The sequence below is a fragment of the Nicotiana sylvestris genome, chromosome 8 (assembly GCF_000393655.2).
Source record: "Nicotiana sylvestris chromosome 8, ASM39365v2, whole genome shotgun sequence".
Classification (NCBI taxonomy): Eukaryota; Viridiplantae; Streptophyta; class Magnoliopsida; order Solanales; family Solanaceae; genus Nicotiana; species Nicotiana sylvestris.
In genome coordinates, this window is record NC_091064.1 from 78824048 (window position 1) to 78838952 (window position 14905).

The 14905-nt window shown below is 35.4% G+C and overlaps 1 protein-coding gene and 1 long non-coding RNA gene across 2 annotated transcripts; one reads left to right on the top strand and one right to left on the bottom strand.

The window, feature by feature from the left end:
• Window positions 1–445: 445 nt before the first annotated feature.
• On the bottom strand, window positions 446–10235 carry LOC104239800 (pyruvate kinase isozyme G, chloroplastic). The gene is made up of 12 exons (XM_009794515.2): window positions 9794–10235; window positions 8229–8477; window positions 6558–6723; window positions 5601–5735; window positions 5390–5500; window positions 5157–5245; window positions 4104–4166; window positions 2836–3011; window positions 2338–2440; window positions 2013–2161; window positions 889–997; window positions 446–780 (listed from the first exon to the last, which is right to left on the bottom strand). The coding sequence occupies exons 1-12, from the start codon at window positions 10016–10018 to the stop codon at window positions 667–669; spliced, it is 1689 nt and encodes a 562-aa protein (XP_009792817.1). The 5' UTR covers window positions 10019–10235; the 3' UTR covers window positions 446–666.
• Window positions 10236–12526: 2291 nt separating this feature from the next.
• Window positions 12527–13719, top strand: LOC104239799 (uncharacterized). Its single transcript, XR_714237.2, has 2 exons — window positions 12527–12778; window positions 13568–13719. It is a non-coding gene; the product is annotated as an uncharacterized lncRNA (long non-coding RNA).
• The last annotated feature ends 1186 nt before the right edge of the window (window positions 13720–14905 follow it).

The window sequence follows — 14905 nt, forward strand, 5'->3', positions numbered from 1 at the left end:
TATATTTTGTTGGTTTCGTCATATTAGTTGTAGAAGGTGACGAGCATTTGGGAGTTCAATAGCAAAATGAGATGGATTTTCGATAAATGTCTACGGAGATCTAGCGAATAATCCAGGGCCAGAAGAACCAGTATCCATCTTAAAAGCACAAATTGCATTGATATGGACAAGTGTAACATTAACCAGTTTTTACATCAAGAAAAATTTCAAAAGCCAACGAGTTGTGAGGAACAGTCAACAATTCAGCTTTTGGAATCAAAATTAACCAACGTACAGAGGAACCATATCCTTATCCTTTAAATAGTTCTGTTTTGCTTTGCCTGTGATCCTGATGAATTGTTTTTGAGTTCCGTTGCACCAGGACACATCCAAAAGGGACTGTGATAAAGGCAACTACACACATGGCTAAAGCAGAAAAATAAATTCCCAATGATGCTACACGAAGTTATCAAAACTTAAGCTTCCATCTGCCAGAAAGTTCACAATTACAGAAACATCTGTGCCTAGAATTTTAAGTTTTAAGAAGATTTCTCCAGTTTCATCATACAAGGAACAACTTCAGAAGAAGAAAAAAAAAAGCAACTGTATATAAGAAACTTTGAAAAATTGCATCCTAATGCCTACCAATCGACGTGATTACACCAAAATAAATGGTTGCTACACGTATCAACTTTGGACCTTACGGACTTGTATGTGGTGAGTAGAATGTCTACGCCAGATTGGTTGGGCTCCACTTTGGACGAGAGTTACATATTGCCCATCCTTCACCAAGCTTTTGCTCTACAGGATGCAGGAAACAAAAAGATTACCTGTGTGTACATGGAGAACCCCCAAACAAGAAATGCCGAGGGAAATACAGCATTAAAAAGAAAAGGAATGATCACTAACCAACAAAAGCTTGATAGCTCGAGAAAAGGTCTCCTCTGCGTCACTTGAAAACTCCATATATATAGGCACGACACCATGATACAGAGCCAGACGCTGCTTCACCCTTTCACTGGCACAAAAAGATAATATATAAATGTACATAAAACAATATACACAGATGAGTATATATGAGAGAGAGAGAGATGAGATATTCACATGGTAGACAAGATCTAAGTTGCTCGGACACGGGTGTGGGTGTCTGACACAGGTGTAGATCTAGAGGTCTGATCCTTTGAGATGTAAATTCTAAGATGCGAGGATATGGATCCTAACACGGACACAGGTACGGGGATCCTACTATAAATAATTCAAAAAAAAATCAAAATATCTCTAAATTATGAGAAATTTTGTAGAATACTTATGTATAGCTTGTAAAGTGTGAATTTATTTTTTATTCTCAAGTTGTAGATTGATTTCCTAGATAAGGTATGCTATTTTCTTTAAATTTACCTTAGTTTTGGTTCTGATTTCGGGAATCAAATTGTTATCTCGTCTCGAATCCATCAGTCAAAGTACCCAAAATTGTTTGACCAGATCCAGTACGGATCCCATACCCACACCCATACTAGTGTCGTGTCGACGCGTGTGCGGCACCTAAGCTGTTGTGTCTGAGCAACTTAGGACAAAATTAAGAATCTGCATCAAGATTTCTTCACCTCCCATGTTGAAAATACTGACCCCTCCAAATATTTTGTTCCAATTATGAACTTTTTCTTCAGAGATCGCCTTTTCAAAATGTCAAACAGAGTTGCAAACTCCATAATAAAACAGGGGACATGGCAGAGAACAGCTTGATTACAGGCAGTCAAAAGCTCTGGAACTATTTCAGAATGGGGAAGTAAATAAACACAAGTTTACCAAGGTAAATTAATCAATAAGATCCCAAGATTGCCGAGAAAATAATTAAAAACCAACTAACTTCCACAAGACTAGTCCTAAAATTAAGTACTGAAAACTTCCTTCAACATTTAAACAGTGTGAAATGATTTGAATCACCATGAGATACAATAATATTAGCGATCTCATTGAAATATATCATGATACAATATTCATAAAGTTAATAGTACTTCTTTAAGGGGACTTACTTGTTTGTGAAGGCAAAAACTGTTGATGAAGGCCGATTATGACTTAAAATTATTGCCATGGACCCAGTTCTTGTGAAGACAATGATGGGAGTGCTAAGGGTATTAGCCATTGAGGAAGAGTGGAAGGCAAACATTTCACCCATATGGCTCTGCAAAATATATCTAATAGATTAAGCATTTTACTTAAACAATTAAAGATCAATGTGGTTTCCTGGTTGGACAATATGGGAAATAAAAAATCTGGCTAGCTGAAAAGAATTGAATTCATAGCACAAAAACAGATTAAGATCCAATATTATATATTATCCATACACCGCATATGTACCTTATAGGCGGCAGATTGACTAGGAGAACTAGTGCTTTTTTGTAGGCTAGACTCGGTCCTTAATGCCACAATATGCATCACCTTAACTGCCTTCAGTGGATACCTAATGCATTTATGGAAATAGATGGTTCAATATTTACAAAATGAATAACACATAGTATAACAAATGGAAACGCAAAGAAGAAGAAAATTCTCATTGCAAACTCAAGTGAGAATATATCATGAAAATTTGATTAACTCCCGAATTAGACAAGGAAGAAAAAGAAAACGGAGTAGCATAAGAAAGGGAATACTAGAAAAGAACATAACCATGAGGATCTGGCCATCCATAATAGAAAAATAGTCAATGTAGAGATATAAAAACAAATATGCATGCAGAGAAACCTGATATCAATTTAAGCAAATAGTAGAAAAGCAGTCATAGAAATTAGAAACCAAGATGGATAGCGGAAAATAGGGAAGGCATGTGGAATAGTTTGTGCCTAGAACAAAACTTACTTCCCATGAGCGGTTTCGCCTGAAAGCATTACAGCATCAGCGCCTTCACGTACTGCAATGGAAATGTCTGAAACTTCTGCCCTTGTTGGGGTTGGGTGATCAATCATGCTTTCGAGCATGTTCGTTGCTACTATTACAGGTTTTTGCATGCTCTGACACCTTCTAATAATGTCTTCCTGTGGATACATGCAATAGCATTTTTTAGTTCTCACTAAGTTCCTAATGAAAGATACAAAAGGGTTTGGAGAGGTAGGAATCTCTCCAATAGAAAGGATCATTGACTGTGGCTATAAGGAATGCAGTTCAGTGGTCTGTAATCCTGTTTCAGTAATTCTAGCTCTTAAAATTGATTGTGTTAATAAAGAAAAATAAAATTGATTATGTTAAGAAATAGAAACAATGACTTCCTAAACTTGCAAACATTTTTCTGTTGGTTTCTTCCAATTACATCAGAAATAGAATAATCATTCCCTTCCGACCAAATTGACTATAAGTCACTAACCTTTGACAAGAGTGTGATAACACCACACAACACCCAAGTTCGGAAAAGAGGCATAAAATGCATTTGGAAAGTAAACCGTGCTGACTGAAAGAATGAAAAAAGAGTCTGAACAATTGTTCTATATTTGCGATGGGGTTTGGTTGCTGCAGACGCATGGGGGGGGGGGGGGTGTTGTGGTGGTAACAGGCTGAATGAAACATGACAAGTTTGTTTCGATGGGCATTACAGCTGTATCGGAGAAAAAGGTAGACAAAAGTGATACTCAGAAATAGTTTAAACGTAAATGGAAACTCCACAACTCAGTTAGTAAACTAACATGAAGATTTTTCATAAGCGGCAGTGCAGTGTTTCTCCACCCGAATTACTAGGAATTTTGATCGCAAACCTATGCACTGTGCAACATATTAAAACAGTCTAGTTCAGTTGCCAGGGGAATATATCTTTTGAACATGCTGGTTAACTTGCCATGGGAATATATTAACACAAAATTTGCGAAAATCAACATTAATACTAAATAAATATATTCACCCATATCCCGCATCCCTTCTATAAATTAGTTTTATCACATAAATTTGGCAACCCAAATTAACCAAAGAGCAAAGATTTAACCAAGATGGTGTGGTTGGTGATGAAAATTGGAACGTTTAAGACTTTTCTAGCAAGAGATGGTATTCTAAAGATCTCACCCTCTCCATTCTTAATAACATGGGTAGTAAGCTATTAAAAGGCTCATAAAAGAAGCTCTATGTATCAGCATTGAAATTACCTGAAGCAACGGCACTTCCTCAATTGGAAGTTCAGCTCCAAGATCACCACGGGCCACCATTGCCTATCAACAGTTGCATAACATAAGAAAAATATCCAAGAAGATGTTAAAGTAATCGCTATTATCATATAAAAGATCATATTTCTGTAATAGGAGTACTTTGGCTTATATTGGCAGCTTGATATTGCTAAATTAAACAACTTCTTCACCAGTAGAATTGTCAATAAGCTTTGAGACAACACCCATTAATACAAAGAGCGTTTTGGGGAAGCAACAAGAACTACACAAGAAGATTGACCATCCCTTCTTCATAAGATTACAACTATATTTTTACAGCTTTCCTACTTCTCCTATTAATAATTTCGACAGCAGCCAAAAACTTCCAAAACAAATGTATTCCAAGAAAGCAAATCAGAAGTCAAATGTTGCTAGTAAAAAGTCCTACGAAGTTTCCAGGAAAGACTCCTGATAGGAATCCATCGAAAGCCTTAAAGCCAAGATATTGCCTAGATGTGTAAAATACTAAGGAGAAGGATTGAAGACAATCAAAGGCTTCTCGCAGACTTCAACTTCCAAACTAGTTAAAATAAGGAATGTTGAAGCTTTTGAAAGCTAGTACTGTCACTTGTTTCTTCTCCTTTTCTTCTGCTTCCTTCCGTCCAAATGAAGCTCAACGTTCCACATGAACCTTTTACATACCACATGAACCTTTCACATACTGTTCATCATAGCATGAAGCAATCCTTTTCTCATTGTACAGAATTCTAGCAATTTGATTATCATAGAGTGACTACTGATGCTATTGTATATGTTCTTTGCTCTTCACATTTCTGTAAAAGGGCTCACCATATCTTGAGAATTCATTTTAATTTTCACCAACATATTCACTGCATCATCCTTTACTCGATAAATAAAAGCAAGACACTATTGATACTGCTATTTTTTTCTTTACGGAGTCTTACCCTACACACACATACACTAACATAGCAAAAATAGCATGAGTGATTACTGAAGAAAATTAATTAGACAACATTTTCAAAAGATTGAACTAACCCCATCGGAAGCGGAAATGATCGAGTGGAGATTTGGAATGGAGTCTGCACTTTCAATCTTTACAATAACATGAATATCTGCATTACAGCCTGCAGAATAGCTCTTCCAACTTAAACAAACAGATATTAACCATGAAATGCTATGATAAGGTTACATCCCTATAAACATAATAGGCAGAAGATCTTATCCCAAACCAAAGAAAAAAAAAACATAATGGGTAGCAGACACTTTACTTTTCAGGTAATCTTTCAATTCATGGACCACCTTAGCATCCTTCACAAAAGAAACGGCATAGAAGTCGACTTGATTGTTCACACCAAACTTAATATCATCCCAGTCTTTTTCTGTATAAGTTACAAAAAGATCAAGCTAACACGTGATCTTAGAAGAACAACTGAGTAAGCAAAATATTGTAGGGAGGTAGGGGTCCAGAAATTGGATAACCTGTTATTGAAGGCAGGGTGGCACTTTTTCCTCTTACATTTAGATGCCGTCTCGATTTCAGTTCTCCTCCATCAATAACTTCACATTTCACTATATCGCTGGTTTTCGATTTCACAGCTAATGACATCATCCCACCTGGATGAAGCAGAGCAGGTATTTGATATTTTATGGGTCTAAAAGTTTTTTTTCCAAGCGACAGGAAAAATTGACAGCAAATCTAGATCCAAAGACTACTCTTCTCATTATTGAATTTATGTTTGAGATGAAAATAATCAGAAAACGATAATTAGTCTTGGAAAGAATTATTCACAATTACTAATCAAATTCCAATATTGTGTGCTCCAACTAGTTAATAAACTAAGAAACAACTCACTGCACTATAATAGTATAAATCATTACTCATTACAGAAAAGTAATATTTTGAATATAATTAGTTGTAGGTTGTTACTCATTAACACTTAACTATTAAAATAAATAAGTACCATATCTCATGAACACAAAAAGGACAATATTGTATCAACCAAAATAGAGTAGAAAAGCAAGATTTGAAGAGAAAAATATGGAGAACTGACTAGTGAAGACTAAGAAAAGTTAAGACATGGAAACTTTCATATGAAAGGTTCCATTTGAAACTCTCCTCATGGTGTTCTCAGCCAAAGAATATGAGATACTAAGACTCCATTCAAGTTGCAATGTTCTAAACTTCTCATTCGTGATCAATGAATGGAGCTTTTGAAAAAAAAAATAGAGCTTTTGAGGAGAGCTAACTAAGGAATTTGGGAGGGGGGCCTACAAGGCGAACTGCACACAGTGAGACAAGTGCCTCCCACGTTCACCCAAAGGCATTTCTTAAAGTGTCTCACCCTGAAGCAAGTCCCAGTTTTGCCTTTCTAGAACATTGTTTGTGCTATAGCTTTGTTTTAGCTAAGCAAAATGAATTAACAGAAACTCAATTACCATCAACGAGTAGTATGTCTCCGGCCTCCACATCATTTATGAAATCATCATAATTTACACTAACGGTGTCTTCTGTGCTGACTCCTCTTTTAATGCTAAAGTTGAATTCTTGACCCTCCTTAAGGAGAATTGGTTTGGGCACATCTCCACTTCTTACCTCAGGTCCCTACAAGATATATCACAGGCAACCAAAGAATATGATGGAAGGAGCTTGTTAGCATAGTGCCTGTTTATACTAGCACTTATATCTCATCTTAAAACAGTAAATAAACAATTTATTTTCAACATCGAATGGCAACTGATAATTGTTATCCACAATGCAGTGACTTTTTTTTTTTTGATAATGGTAACATCAATGCAGTAACTTGTTCATAGAACAACAAGAAACATTAGGCATTTTTTACAATTGAAGATGAAAATAACAAGCAACAGAAGATGGATCTCAATTTTAATTTCCTTTTGGTCGAAAAAAAGTACCCAAAGCCCAAAAGCAAAAGCTCAGTTCGACGACTCTCATATCAGTTGAAAATAATTAAATTGCCACACCCATTTGCAAAATTGTGAATCCCAAAACCTAATGAACAGAATAGCAGCATACAAGTTCCACATGCACCAAAAGTTTGAAGTCTATTTTCTGGTGATGCTAGTGATAAGTGGTATCTAATCTCTTTCTTTTTCCTACCTCCCCTACGAAGGGAAGTACAAAGGAAGCTGCTTCGAAGTTGAAGGGGCTCATCCATTCACTATATGTCTGTAATTTCATACATAAAGAGGAAGATTAAAAACTCATCGATCTCCTTACTGCTCCGTGGGGGTCTTCATTCACTCTTCTCTTACTTTCCCTACTTCTAGAAAAAAAAAAGAGAAATGTGGAACAAAAACGATCTTTCTAAAGTTAAGGCAGCAGATCGGCTACAACGACAAGAAATGGACAGGATTGTCCAGTGTCCAATCTGTTCTCTTTGATAGAATAAGAAAAAGAATATTAAGGAACATGTCCGGTAGGCCTCAGCATACAGAATAGATCACCTGAAAAACAGTTTTACCATCTAGTCGTCCCAAACTTAGTTTATAAAAGAAAGGAGCCCAAGTCTTTGTTTGATATATGAAAAGGATGTTTTGTCCCTTCACCTTCGTTACTCTATCACCACCACCACCACCCACATACCCTTCTCACGGTGTTCCCAAGGAATAGCAAAATCGAAATGGTGAAATTCTTTGGTCATCTCAATGGGTTCCAAAGCCACTGAAGCTACACATATTTTCTTATGATATTGACACTCCAAACAATAGTAAAAGGCAGGACAATTGAATAACCAAAAAAGTGCCGGACACAAGTATCCCACTCCAACCGGCAACATATTAGACCTATGCTATTAATGGTGTTTCCTTTTTACAGCGGTAGTCTCTGGCCAGCTTCCGAGTACTTGTTATCTTCCACCAACGCAGCTACTGCGTAACTCTGCCCAATAAAGCTTAGGCTTATGGGAAGAAATCACCTAGTGGCTTTGTCTCTACCGAGATTTGGACCATGACCTCCAAGGTTTGCACCCACTTCATTGATCACTAGGCCACATCCTCAGGTGCTTCGACCAATGCTATTACTGTTTCAAACATACATTTTAAACAGAAACTGATAATTGCAGCTATAAAGCTAATAATAAGCATTACCTTAGTGTCCAACATTATTGCAATAACCTTGTCCTCAAATTGAGCATTGTATTCTTTAACAAGGTCAATCGTTCTCTGATGCGATGCGTGGTCCCCATGTGACATATTCAGACGGGCCACGTTCATTCCAGCCTCTGCCAATTTCCAGATCATCTCCCGTGAGCTTGTGGAGGGACCAATGGTGCAAACTATCTTGGTTTTTCTTGGAGAATTCAGATACACACTTTCTTGCCCCAGACTGTAACCGGACTGAACCACATAAGGGACAAAATTACCATAACTTGCTTTTAAGGACAAATGACACATTAGAATGTTCAAAGTATGCACTGTTACAGGAAACAAATGGTGAAAAGGGAATAAGCTCATTTTGCTCAAATTAAAAAACATCTACATTAAACTTGAAACCATTAGAAAAGGCATGCACAAAGTGTCAGAGGCACTAAGCTCTTCACTAGAAGGAAATGGTTTGAATTTCTTTGCTCTCTTTTCATATGTTCCTCTTTTTGCGCTTCTCTAAGATATCAAGAAAAAATACACCATGAGGCAACATGTTTGCAATTCTTCCAATTAAATTCAGCATCGGCAGTTCATATGGGAGTCTACTAACACTTTAACAAGAGTCCATCATATTCTCAAGACCTTCAGAAATTATTATTAATGGCTCAATGGCGTAATCCTGCTTTTGGAGATACTACTACGATGGAATACAAGCAATAAATCACAATGTAAAGCAAACTCAAGGAGACCACTCTGCATTGTGGAGGATCTTTATGTTTGCTTTAAGATAAATCACAAGCATAGGACCAATTCATGAATGAAAGTCAAGTGTAATAAATAGGCGAACAGAGTATACTACACTAGCACCAATTGCTAGATAATCTAGAGGAATTCACATCCCTCCATTTACTCAAAAGTTTAGCTAGAGTAAAATTCAGGGATGCATTTTATCAAGAATGACTGTCATTCTTGCCAATTAAAATTCATATACTTCCGCATCTACTCTATTGCACTTGGTTTAGAAGGCCAGCCTTGACCGTGGCGGAGCTATGTATGGTGAAGGGGGTTCAACTGTGCCGGTTGTACTGCATATATAGGTTTAAAAGATATATATATATATATATATATATATATATATATATATATATATATATATAGATAGATATATAAATAAAACTTGTTGAATCCCCTTTATATAAAGAAAACTTTTTTAGTGCAATGGTGCTTTCTGAATCCCCTTGTTAGAATTTCAGGCTCCACCACAAGCGTTGGCGTTGCTTCTCTGGTGAACTGTAGGACAGAGTAGGAGGCACGGAAACAGCCCCTTGGTTCAAAAATGCAAGATAAATGTTCCATAAGATATACGCCCGCCCTCCGCTGTCCTGCAGTAGCCCGGAAGTATTTCATGCAAGGGGTCAACTTTAACAAACGGGAAAGGGGAGAACTAGAGTGCTTCACATTTTTGGCTAGAAAAGCTGATGTCAGTGACATGTAAAATAGAAAGAATAAGGAATAAACAAATGTACAGGTCATTAATCAATCGTCAATAAAGAGCTGAAGAAACTTACAGAGGGTACATTGAAATTAACATAATTGGCATAAACATTGTTATTAACGCCATGAATATGCTCAAGTGATTGAACGGCCATGATTTGATTCCAAGTATTCACTCGTTTCCTGTGACGAGAATCGGAGAAGAACAAATCACCGACGTTCTTGGCCGAGGAAAGCCGATCCAATGACGCCGGTTTAGCCGCGACATGTAGTCCTGTAGGTAGATTCATTGTGGCCATTGAACAAGTAACAGAAGAAGTAGAAGATGAAGAATAGAAGAAAGAGAGAAAGAAAGATATAGAGTTGTGGTAGCTACGGAGAAAACGAGAAGAAAAAACTTGGAGAAAGTGTGTGTGTGTATGTGTGTGGTGAATGTGAGGAAGAAAGGGAGAAAACAAAGAGAAGTTGAGTTCCGAAAAGAGCGGCTGTCTGCAGAGGCTCAGAGGATTTTGAGACTCTTGGGGACTAAGACATTTTCTATTTTCTTCTCATCTGCCCTACTGTCCAACCAAACTCGCGCTTCTCCCACGCACCGCACGTTTGCTTCACTCTCCAATATTTTTTCTATTTATATATATATATATATATATATATATATATATATATATATATTACTCCCTCGGTTTCAATTTAGATGACATAGTTTGACTACAGAGTTTAAGAAAAAAAGAACTTTTAAAACTTGTAATCTTAAAAGCTTAAGGGTCATGGCATTTGTCTAGTTATAAAAGCCTCTCATTAACAGGAAAATGAATAAAATGAAGAGTTTAAAGTTAAATTATTTCCAAATTTAAAAATGTGTAATTTATTTTAGAACAGACTAAAAAAAGAAAGTGCCTCATCTAATTTGAAGCGGAGGGAGTACTAAAGTACTATGATTAGATATAATAAAAGTGCATGCGTGTAAAAAGTGGTACCTCATTTTCAATTTATATGAACATGTTTGACTATGCGCGTAGTATAAGAAAAAATGAAGAATTTTATAATTTGTGGTCCTAAACAAGTAAAAAAATGGGTCCAGAATATTTTTGTGGTTATAAAAGTTTCTAATTAAGGGTAAAATTGGAAATTTAAGCTAAATTGTGTCCAAATTTAGAAAAAGATCATTCTTTTTGGGACGGGCCAAAAAGAAAATAAGTTCACATAAACTGAAATAGAGAGAGTACATGTTAGTTGTTTATTGATTTATTATAAATATCGAACAAATATGAATATTAAAATAGAACAAGTAAAAGGCTGACATTACTAAGCCCAGTTAAAAATGTCAATTGTGTATTACCATTTCTCTTAGGATCTGTTTGGAAAGTCACCCGATAATTGAAATTGGTATAATTACTAGGATAATAATTACACAGCCTACTAATTACACAATATAGTAATTACGAGGACCTATTTGTTTGTCATAATATAATTGCAATGTAATTACAAACGTATTGTTTGTTTCTTTTACCATTTCCTTTGGGAACGAGTTGTGCGAATTTCATTTCCTTTTGTTTCCCAGTTTTTGGGTAGTGTAAGAGCCCATTTGGACATAAGAAATTTTTCACTTTTTTTTTCGAAGTATTTTCACTTTTTTTCAAAATCAGTATTTAGTTTTAAAATTTTCAATTTTCACTTAAAGATGCATTTTGGAATTTTTCGAAAATTTGAAAAACTCCAAAAAGCTGCTATTCAAAATTTTCACTCATATCACTCACAAAATTTCAAAAACAACCCAAAATTATATTCATATCCAAACACAACTCTAATTTTCAAATATCATTTTCACTTAATTTTCTTTTTTACTTTGTTTTGGGAATTTTACAATTCTTATGTGCAAACGCCCACTAAGATTCTTATTGTATAACTCGCTCGATGTGGGCTTAAAGAGTGGCTCCCAAATTCTCGTGAAAATAGCATGGTATAGCTAGTTTTCGGACTGGTCATTCAAACAGCCAGCGTTTACCAAGTCAATGAAAAATAGTCACTATTTTGCTGCAACAGAGACCGATCCAGCATAATATACTGGAGTTCGGTGCACCTATGTATGAACTCCAGTATATTATGCTGGACCGGTATACTTTACTGGCTCCAGTATATTATGCTGGCGGTATTGTGAATACCTAATTTTTGCGCTATTTTAACACCTTCTAAATTTATTAGTGTTTTTATTATTTAATAGTTTTTTCAATTTTGTGTGTTTAATTGCATATTTTCGATCATAAAAATACCAAAAATAGTTTTTTCTTTATTTGCGCATTTTAGAAATTAACTAAATGTTCAATAGGTGAATTAATCTAGTTAATCGATTATTTGAATAAGTTATTTAATTAATTTATTTGTTTGTGTAAATTTAGTTTAATGAGTGGGATTAAGGAAGAAATTTGGCCAAATTTGAAAGAAAAAATGTCCAAGAGTGCAAGATAAAGGGCTACCATTGAAAGGGTCTGAAACTACGTAGTTTTGCCTCAAAACTACGTCTAAATGAAACAAGATCAAATCTTACTCATCCATTCCATCTTGATCCAATGGATCTCATTCACTCTTGGCTTAGGTATTTAAAGCCTAAAAAATCTGAAAATTGTCTCCATTTTCACCCATAATTCTTTTCTCCTTCTTCTCTCTTCTCTCTCTCTTCACTCTCTCTACACCGCCCCAGCTCCGCCCACTGCCGCCGGCCGAAAATCGCCGCCGCCGGCGGACTACCTCCAAACACCTCCAAATTCACACCATGTAATCTCCACAACTTCCTCTTTCCATATCTCCAAACCAAATCCTTCAAACTCTTTGAATCATAGATCTAGGAAACTTTCCGGTCACTTTTTTGCCCAAATTCTTGAAGCTCCAACCACTACCGCCCCACAATACCTACATCAATGGATAGAGCTCCCCAAGACCTATCTATTGATGCCAATTTCAACCTGAAAATCCGGCGACCAAAATCCAGCCAAATTCCGGCGACCTCCCCGAACACCCTCTTTGGGCATACCACCATTTTCGGCCGCTTGAATTATAAAATGGTAAAAATCCTATTCTTTTTTGTGGCTGTTTTTTTTATTTTATTTTTAATTTTTCAGATTTTATTTTTGTCTATTATTAATTATTTTAGCATTAGTTTTTGAAGTTTGAAATGTTAAATTTTCTGTGTTTGCACTTGTTGAAGTAGTAAAATAGTTTTGTGTTGATAAAAGTGAGGTAGAGAAAAATACTTAAGACTATATGGTACTTGTTTGGTTGTTTATTTACTGCTTCAAGACTCTTTGAGTACAACATTCAAAAGTCAAATTGTTTGGTAAGAAAATGTAGATCTTTGGACAGTATTTGAATAAAAGTCTGTCTTTGAATAGTGGAGAGCAGATTTTGTTTGAAATACTTAACAAGATTTGAACCAGAAAATCTGGCCTTTTGAATTTAAGAGCAGATTTTGTAGAAAAATCTGTCAAAAAGATTGATTTTAATTTTTTGAAATAGTTGGTTGTTTTGATATATAGGAGGACACTCCATCTTACTAAGGGAGCTCTACACACAAAAAAGAGAAAAAAAATCAGTAGCTATAATATCCCTTAGCAGCTTTTGTGAGTTGATTCTTAAGTGAAAAACTTGTTTAAGGAAAATAGAGTAGTCTTGAAAGATTTTTCTGGAGTTACATAATTGTACTGTTTTGCTGGGGTATTTCTAGTTTATTTTCTTGGGTTTGAATCTGCCGGTTGTCACTGTCTTTTGTTGTTGTTGCTGCCCGTTTAATTGTTTTGCTGTTGATTTTGGAAAGAGCTGACTCTGTTGTATTTGTTCTTCTTTTTGCTGTCCAGGTAATTTTCGGACCATGTAAACTCATAAAATCGAGTTGGAATGAAAGATAATGACGCCGGGAAATATTAATAGCTTTATCCTTCTATTGTAATTCATTTTTATATGCTCTTGAATGTTTGATAATGTTATAACGATATGTTAGTTAATTAAATTGTGTTAAACATCTTTAATTATTTTTATTTTTGCAAAGCATTAGATATAATTCCACTGGCATTTGGTTGTCTGAAAGGAGCATATATATTAAAATTTGAACCCTTGTAGCCATGTTTGTCCCTTTGTTGTCACCAAGCTAAGTTTTTTATTATTATTATTATTATTATTATTATTATTATTATTATTATTATTATTATTATATTTTAGAGTCCCAAAAATCTTTTTTTATCTCTTAAAAAATACTTATTTAGTAAGGTAGTTAAGTTGTAGATTAGAAAGACAATCTGTAAACTTATTTTTGTAAATAGTTGGCTACGGATTGCAAATAGCAAGATATGGCCAAATCTGTAACATAGCTTTAAAAGGCCATATCTGCAGATTTAAAGTCCAAAAGCATATGGGCTTTTGGATTTTGTCTTGGACATGAGCCCATTTGACTCCATCAACCCAATAGTGGGCTGCCTCATTCAATTTCAAGACAAGCCCATATCTTACTAGTTTTAAACAATGTCAATTGATAATTTTCTCTCATTACTCTCATCTTTTAAATTAGTACTCATAACAATAATTTTCTCTCATTAGTTAAGTTGTAGATTATTATTCAAATCTTTTCTTTAATTTTTTTTAAAATAAATAAAAATGGACATAAGAAAAGCATAAAAATCAAATAAACCACAGTTTATCCAAGTTTAATTCAAGCCAAATGTAGTCAATAAAGCGACCGTGCTAGAACCACGGGACTCAGGGAATGCCTTACACCTTCTCCCCGGTCAACATAATTCCTTACCCGGACTTTGTTTTCGCAGACCAATAATAATAGAGTCAAACCTTCCTTTGAATAGGGATTCAAATAAAAGGTGACTTGGAACACCAGTAAAAATCAATTCCAAGTGGCGACTCTGTAAATAAAATAATCCCTACTTCAAATTTGTCACTTTAATTGGAAAAGCTCTTTAACCCACAATCCATAACATTTTACATTTATCTTTTGGAGGGGTAAAAAGGGGTGTGACAGCTCTGGCGACTCCGCTGGGGACTTGATAAGATTCGAGCTTGTACATATTGACTTTTTTGGCTTTATTAATTGTGTAAATATTGTGATTTATTTGTGCCTGATGTGCTATCTGTTCGCTTTTTACTGCTTTGATATATTCTTGACTGTATATATAAATTATCTTCTCTCG

What these genes read in the sequence shown, in the direction of transcription:
- LOC104239800 (XM_009794515.2), bottom strand. Translation starts at nt 10,018, where the DNA reads ATGGCCACAATGAATCTACCTACAGGACTACATGTCGCGGCTAAACCG. An exon ending in CAATAATGTTGGACACTAAG is followed by an intron (nt 6,724 to 8,228) that starts GTAATGCTTATT and finishes TATATCTTGTAG; the next exon opens with GGACCTGAGGTAAGAAGTGG. An exon ending in GTCAATCTGCCGCCTATAAG is followed by an intron (nt 2,162 to 2,337) that starts GTACATATGCGG and finishes TATATTTTGCAG; the next exon opens with AGCCATATGGGTGAAATGTT.